The sequence below is a fragment of the Coregonus clupeaformis genome, chromosome 26 (assembly GCF_020615455.1).
Source record: "Coregonus clupeaformis isolate EN_2021a chromosome 26, ASM2061545v1, whole genome shotgun sequence".
Classification (NCBI taxonomy): Eukaryota; Metazoa; Chordata; class Actinopteri; order Salmoniformes; family Salmonidae; genus Coregonus; species Coregonus clupeaformis.
Window position 1 is genome coordinate 14,313,597 of NC_059217.1, and position 8,035 is coordinate 14,321,631.

General features: G+C 41.5%; 1 protein-coding gene across 1 annotated transcript; it reads right to left on the reverse strand.

Moving 5' to 3' along the window:
- Window positions 1-440: 440 nt before the first annotated feature.
- LOC121540408 (retinal rod rhodopsin-sensitive cGMP 3',5'-cyclic phosphodiesterase subunit delta) lies at window positions 441-7,481 on the reverse strand. Its single transcript, XM_041849255.2, has 5 exons — window positions 7,054-7,481; window positions 2,565-2,653; window positions 1,453-1,578; window positions 1,235-1,340; window positions 441-974 (listed from the first exon to the last, which is right to left on the reverse strand). Exons 1-5 carry the CDS (start codon window positions 7,119-7,121, stop codon window positions 893-895), a joined length of 471 nt encoding a protein of 156 aa, XP_041705189.1. The 5' UTR covers window positions 7,122-7,481; the 3' UTR covers window positions 441-892.
- Between the last annotated feature and the right edge of the window lie 554 nt (window positions 7,482-8,035).

Below are 8,035 nucleotides of genomic sequence, written 5' to 3' on the forward strand. Positions count from 1 at the left end.
TTTCAATTGACTGATTTCCTTGTATGAACTGTAACTCAGTAAAATCTTTGAAATTGTTACATGAATACTTTCGTTCAGTATAGATACAGAAACTAAACGGCATAGTGGGTCAATTTTCACAACAAGAGCATTGAAGGGCAAGGCTCAACTTCCACTGTTTTGGTCCTGTGACTACCACACTGTGTGTGAAGTCTTGCATCTCAATATCTGCAGCGCTGCTTGTCATTTCGCTAAGACTACCCTTAACAGCCCACAGGTGTATTAAAGTGTTGAGTGGCTGTAGTTAAAATATGAAGAACTGGTTAGTTCTATTTTCATACAGGTGCCTTACTTGGCAAGTTTGTACTCTCAGGAGACAAAATATCTTAAGCATGAACAACTTAATCATTCAGTTAGTTAAACTTCAACTACAAAAAAGAAAGCAATGTTTTTTTTTGGGACATATTTTAATTGTAGTAATAAACAGTCTATTTTACAGATTTAGTTACAGCTAAAAAAAATCCTAACAATGAGAACATCAGCAACCACAACATCAACTGGAAGCAAACATTAAAAATGCAAGGTGACAGAGCGGTGTACATCTTAGGGTTACATTTCTGGAATGACAAGGAAAAAAATAATGTACAAATAAAATAATTTACATGGTTGTTTGTCATGAGCATTGTCAATATATATATAGATATTTACATACAAAAACAATTGTCTGCCAAGAAGCCAGTGTGATCTTGATGACTTGGTTGGATTTTGGTTTCTTTAGTGCTGCTGTCACTGTAGAAGACAAATGCACTCCTTCGAACGTGGCCTCCTGTGACCACTGAAAAACAACAATCAGCAGTGTATGCCTGGTCCTCCCCCCTTCAAGGACTGGAAAAATTAAAAAATGTGTTCCCCTTCAGACGTAGAAAAGTCGTACCCGGGAGGTGCTGACGTGAAGGTCGTCGTCAAAGAACTTGGTCTCTATAACAACATTCCCACTGCAAGGGAGAGAAAGAAACATTACAAATCAGCAAACACTGAGGCAAAGCAGTCCCATATAAAGGAAATGACGGTTTCCTGCAAGTTTGGCATAGAATAAATAAGTGAAGGAATATTTCACTGTAGCCTAATTACTTATTCAAGATGTAGCCTAGTGAGTGCATGTTTTATACTACTGACAAACAATTGCACAAACCAACTGCAGGGGAATGACCAAAAAGCCCAACATATGCTAAAAAAAAAATGGATTTCCTCTTACGTTAAAACATTTGCGGGCATCATCTGAGACTCTGGCGCTGCCTCTATCAAAGACTGCCATGTGTTTGTGGAGTTGGGAATCACAAAGCCAAACTCAAAGAACCATTCTGCAGGTAGAGAGACATTTAATGATTGAATTCACTATGCACAGACATTGTATTCTTATAGAGTACATCTATAATAAACATGATTATTGAAACAGATCAAATAGACTAGTACCTTCTAAGCATTGGCCTTTGAAGAAAACCTTCTGTTCAAGGCGGAACTTTTCCAGCTTTTCTGACGAAGAGAAATTTAGCTCTCTGGACACAGCTTTGCACTTGAGTATTTTCTTGGGGACTCGAGCTGCAAGGAAATGAATGGGACCGTCAAACTACTAATTAGGAGAGAATAGATTGCACTCAAAGCAACAGCCTGATGTTTTCCAAGAGCTAGGCTACTTTCTCCCATACGAGATTCTAATATACTTTCTAACTACCTGCATTTTCTATAGATTGTAATATACACAACATTGATATAACTATGTGTAGAGGTAAATTGATAATCATTTTGGGCATTTTAACTAGGGTTGGGCGGTATCCAGCTTGTCATACAGTTATTCCGTTTCTGTACTATACCGGGGTATACGGTATTCCCAAATGTGCACACAAGGAGCGCAATTTCTATTTTCTTTACCATTAAAAAAAAATATGCAAAAATTTTTGGCAACATGGATCCTGATCCAGGAGGGGATTGAATGGCTCTGCTGTAACCAAGACGCTTGATCTTGACATCTAGCCACTTAGCCCTGAGCTGGATATAATTGGACATCTTAGATGTTATACTCAACTAATAGTTATAAGCAGTGGTGTAGCACGCACTGCTTTTTTCCCCTCTACGGTATTGAAAATCATTCTGTCTATTTTGAAATACCCCGGTATACAGTATAAACGGTCTATCGCACAAGCCTAATTTTGACATTGTTAGGGTTCAAGCTCGAGGACAAACTGCCAGACTGCTGGGATGGTTAGACCTAAGTGGTTATCAAAGCAGGACTGAGGCCGTGGACAGTCATTATTGAAATGGTCAGAGTTGCTGTGAATGCCTTGCTTCTTTAAAAGAAAGTTAGATTTGTTTTATTTGCCAGCAATCTCTTTGTTTACATTTCCAATTTGACGTCTGTAAAGCCTATTGTATGCATCAACCCCAGTATTTATTTATATGTTTAATAAAATAAAATCACAAAAAGAACAGAGTGGCCATCTTGGTAGTGGTAGGAAGATATGGCCTAGTAATACACGTTCTACACCAGGAGGAAAGCCGACAGTAAACCAGCCAGGAGGTGCCAGTACCTTCATGTTCGACCCCAGGAAGAGACAGGTCCTCTGTTCCCTGCCACAGCACTTTCCCAGTCTCAGCATCACGCAGGTTCATCCAGTTTCTGGGAGACCAGGAGTCAAGGAATACTACACACAGCCATGGGTTTGACAAATGTAGCCTTGTCCATGTTATTTCAATATGTAGTGTTTTTGTCTATAGTTTGTGGCAAGAATTTCCCTCAGGGGATCAATTAAGTAACGCCAGTATATTATTCCTCAAGGTGGCACCCAGGATAACAGGAAACCCTGATCCATCAAGCTATGATTGTTTTTCCAGTTGGCTGCCACTAAACTATTGGGTGATTTTTAGTTCTCAAAGATCATATTGTAAAAAAATATATTAGGTAAATTCTCTTTTCTACATACTGTCCGGTTTTAGTCATTTAAGTTCACTCTGAAAGTTTATTTTTTGGGGTGTGGCAGCAACAATTTAGCAGCGGTGATGCGAATACAGGGGAAACACTGGCATGTGTTAAAGCCAAAAGTGAAAGCTGTGTAGACCTATTTGTATACTCCAGAAAAAAAATCTTCAAGTGCCGCCGTGTGTGGCCCTAGTCATTTACACCAGCTCTCACGTCATGTTCCTTTATTGGAGTGGCCAATTTTAGTGGATTAAAGCCACCCATGATTATGTAGCTACTACTAGCTAACCTCTAATAGGGCATGTGGTGCAAGGCAAGTGGGTAACAGTACTCCAGCTGGTGCAAGAGCTAACAGACAGAACAAATAATTTCTAAACTCAGCTCTGGGAATAAAAAGCCAACCTGAAGATATAGCGGTCGTGTGTCAACTAGAGGGTACTATGTCAGAAGCACCTGATCCCTGTCCCCAGTCTCAAAACCATCTGTGCTGCTCTTCATCCTCCTGCCCAACACAGACAGAGCAACAGGGTGTCAGTACCAGCCTGCACAGCACCAGCTTCAAACAGCCAAACAATGAAAATGGAGGAGCATAGTGTCGGTCAAGTCATTCCCCACATAGGATAAATTCTTTAAAACTAATAAAGGGCCTTGACTAAATATAGCATGATGGTCAATGTCAAAACAGCAGGTAGGAAAATAAGTTGTCACGGAAACATGACGCAACCAACATCAACACTGAGCTTGGCTAGCAAGCTACTGTAGAGTAGGGCTGTCTTAGAGAGATGAAACTAGTGGCGCTTTGAATCATTTAAACCTGTCAAATCTGACTGCAGCCCAGTGAGCCCACCAACACTGGGTCAGCTAGCTCAGTTGCCTCCCTCCCAGCAGCTTCCACATCCTTCTAGAATGATCCTCAGTCTCTACAGTATGCAGTGCTCTCATCTTAATAGAAATTTCCTCAGAAAACATAGGCCTGTATAGGCCCCCCTTTTCAATCTCTGAACATGACTGGGATGCTTTGTGTGAAGTGGTTTGTTGGCTGTGGACTTTGTCGGTCTGTTACCTCTTAGACAATTTAATTGATTTGAACAGTTGTCAGTCCTGCTGGACAATTACTGTCTGGGGGACAAAGCTGTGTCTACCCAGCTAACCGTTTATGAATGAATTGTAATAAGAACTGCTGCTGCTACTTTTTCAATGTGAATTATAAAAAAAAACATGGCCTCCATGTTGTCAATTAAGCTCATCAGCTAAATGTTTCCAGTACATTCCAAGGTCAAAGACTAGGGCCTAAACGACACATACATCATAATAGGCCTGAATAGGGATGTCAAGTTTACATTTATTCTGCAGCTAACTACAGTTAGGCCCGGTGGTGGAAGAGGTGACAGATGTCTCCAGGATCACACCTACTGAGATCCCTGGTGCTACGCAGAGGAGATCCGCGGGGGGAGGGGGGGGTTAGACCCGGGGTCCCCCAACACACTCAAACAGGCTTCTTAATTAGCCCCTATGGGCATGCTAGCCTCCCTAAAGCCCCATCCATTTTTAAAGAGTAGCTCCTTGATGCAAAACACGTGCATGCATGACCAATACACATGCAATAGACACAAGACATGAAAAAGGCTACATCTCACTAAGTAAGCAGTGTTGCTAAAATCATACAATTCTATCTATACACAGGCCTAACTGTCAAAAACACATGGTTTATGCCACTCATTGAAAAACTTCTGCAGTAGCAAATAGCCTAGCCCAGCATCAACTCAAGACTACCACTGTTTGGTTAGCAAGTCCTTGTGTTCACATAGTTCTGTGGATCAGTTTGTTTCAGGGACAGATTACATGCAAGTCATGTCCACTCAGGGGAAGCTGGCTGCAGTGCACACTGCATTCTCCTCAGAGGCCAGCCTCTGCCTGTCTTAGGGATATAAAAGAGGCCATGTTGAAGCACCGTGCTCTTGTATAGGCCTGGAAGCCCAATGTAGCATCATACTAAGAAACGGAACTCAACTGAGTCATGTATGGACTTTGTCAGATGTCGAATTAATCTAGCTACTATAATTTGCAGAGTTTCTGCTGAGAGGTTTTGCCATACAATGAACTACTGTAGGGCAATGAAGGGACTACTGATGTTAGGCTTTATAAAATAGACTAGTGTACTATGGAGGATAGGAGCCTCAGCACATTACCCAGAAAATATAGGCTTCAGTATGGAACACAATACTGGGTTATTCATGGAAGCAAGGCAGTTCTACATCTGATTAAGAAGCACACTAGGGACTCACACTTTCAGGTTATACCTACATTCATTACAGAATGTGAATATTATGCTAGCCTTAGAAAGTGTACTAACTGAAAGCAACCACGATACTCTTATCAATCTGCAAATAAGCAAATTGGTACTGAAGCTGAGTTGTAGCAGGCCTTGTGCTTTCTTTGAATACTCCCCGCTGTGAAGCAACTTCTAGAACTTTCTATAAATATCTTTATTGCATAAGACCTACAGGTCAAAAAGCCGGTCACGCCAGGGAAGAGTTCCTGTAACCTCAACCCAATACTCATATGGCACACAGTGATACAGACAACTTTGATCAGCCCACCACTCTGATCAACACACTTCATCAAATAAATACACAACTTCTAGATTAATTTGTTGAAAAACCTTAGGACATCTGTGACTGTTGCCATTTCTTTGTGATGTTGTAATCACAATTAACCTGATGCTTGTTACCTAACTATAAAGGAGGGGAAGGAAGGAGTTTTTGGTTCTTAGTTCAAAGACGGACAATTCCTCAGAGTACAATCGATTGCTTGGTCTCAGGAGGATCAATTTAAACGTAAAACAGCTTGACTGTCCTCTACATTCCTACAACCCAAAAATTCAAGACCTATACCTAACTTCTTTGTAAAGGTCCTGAAATGAGTATATGTATGCGGCCAGGGCTCCATGCAGTGGTAACACACTAAACTCAGTCACCAGACCTGTTAGGAGGAGGACCATAAGGCAGCAAATCCCTGTCCTTGCAAATCAAGGATTTAAGAATTACCAGCCTAGAAAATGAAGCCTGACTAAGGAAGGTCACACACACACAAATCCACAGCCTGTCACAACAGTCAGGATTCTTACCTATTCAACACTGAATATACCCTCAGTACTACCAAGTAATGTGTAAAGTACAGAGTGGAATTAAATAATGATGGGCCTTTAGTTGTCCATGTTAAGTCGGTGGAAGCAACGCAGGTGTGATTATTCTCGTCCGCATTACTGTGCCTATTTTGGGACCGGTATTATGTAAACCAGAGAAAAGGCTTCTACGTGAGCTAGGAGAGAAGAAAAAAACATTACCCATGGAAGGTACATCAAAAATGGTAAACAAGCTCCACTATGGTTTAAATATGGTATGATTAAAAATGCATGTTGAGTTAAGATGGTGATGATTGCTGGAGGTAAACTGTCAGATTTCCCTCTCCCCTGCCAACAGCTCAAGTTATGTCCAACAGATTCAGTACAGATCAACCTTCCAGTCAGACACTTATTTTAAAGAGCATTGTCTGTGATGAATAAAGTTAGCCACTGGGCAGGCTGTTGTAATGTAGTAAAGGATGCTCCTGTACAAGTCATAGGCAATGTCAAGACAATTGGAGATACGGTTCTGTATGCATGAACAGCAACCCAAGTTAAATTCCAGTCTGAACCAGCCAGCTGACTAGCTAAGGAGTAAGGCACCCATTTAGCTAACACCTAACCTATGTGTGCATATTACATGCACATCTAAATAGCGCCTTGTCCAATTTGACTAACTATCTAGATAGTCAACTTATCCAAAGTTAACTAGACACTGCAGATGTATGTGGTGGCTAGTTAGGCTGTTAGCTAGCTAGGTAACTTGCAAACCAGCTAGAAGCAGGATGGCCAAGAAAGACAATAGCAACCCCGCTAACGTTAAACTATCAGACTGACAATATTAGTTAGCTAGTTTCACTAACTAGTTACGCCAATGTAAGACAAGTAGCAAGAGCCAGCTAGCTACAACACCTGGCTAGCTGCTACTAACTTAGCTAGGTGAACAACCAGGCAAGCCATTCATTGAAAAGGATACAGTTTAAAACCCTTCAGAATCTCCTTGGCTCGTTCTTCAGTTGAAGACATTATGTCGGAGTCGGACATCTTCAGTTTCTTGTGAGGAAAAAAAACAACCTAAAAAAACGAGTGGCTTGTGATGTAAATTAGCGTTAGCTGACACGCTAGCTACCAAGCTAATGTAAATGCACCTGAAAATGGCATTAAGTCCGCGGACTCTCGCAATATCACATTAACCTGCAGCCGCTCCCGGTTTAATCTCATTGGGAACTCCTACTGATCCCTTAATCAACCTACCCTAAATAGAGTTTGGTCGGAGATTGACAGCTAATTCGTCCGAACAACTTGCACCGTAGCAGAGCACCACACAAAACAACAAATGAAATGGGGCGTCTAGGGAGGGAGTTGGCTGAGGATACGCCTCACCTCTCCTCACACTAGCAGTAACCTCACAGATAGAACAATGAGACAGATCTTTCACCGTATGTATAAATCTGAAGCCTCCGGTAATATGGTGATGAAAGGAAGCCCAGTGGCAAGGCGGTGGGAGAAGATGGAGCAAGATGGATTTTGGCCGACATTCTGCTAATTTTCTAATCGATTAAACATTTCATCTCAATCAAGTTTTCTGTTCCCATTACTAGAATATGTTAAGAACAGAGTGGACTACGTTTTGTAGACTTTACCCTTTGCCAAAGTTTTAAAAATGTGCGTTGTTTAGGAGTGGAAGGGGCGAATTTAGTTATGCAAATACATTCTACAACGTGCCAATAGGATCTCGCTAGCTCGTGTTTGGCTCTGCCCACCTCCTTGCTTGTTCTGCCCACTATGAGGCTGTGGTCTATCTTGGATTAGTTACTCTTTGGTAACCTTCTTCTTCTTCTGTGGATTTTATATGGCATTTGGCAACCAACTTTAAGGTGCCTTACCGCCACCAACTGGACTGGATTGTGAAACAGAGCCAGAGAAGGTCTAAATCCTACCCATTATTATCGTCTCCC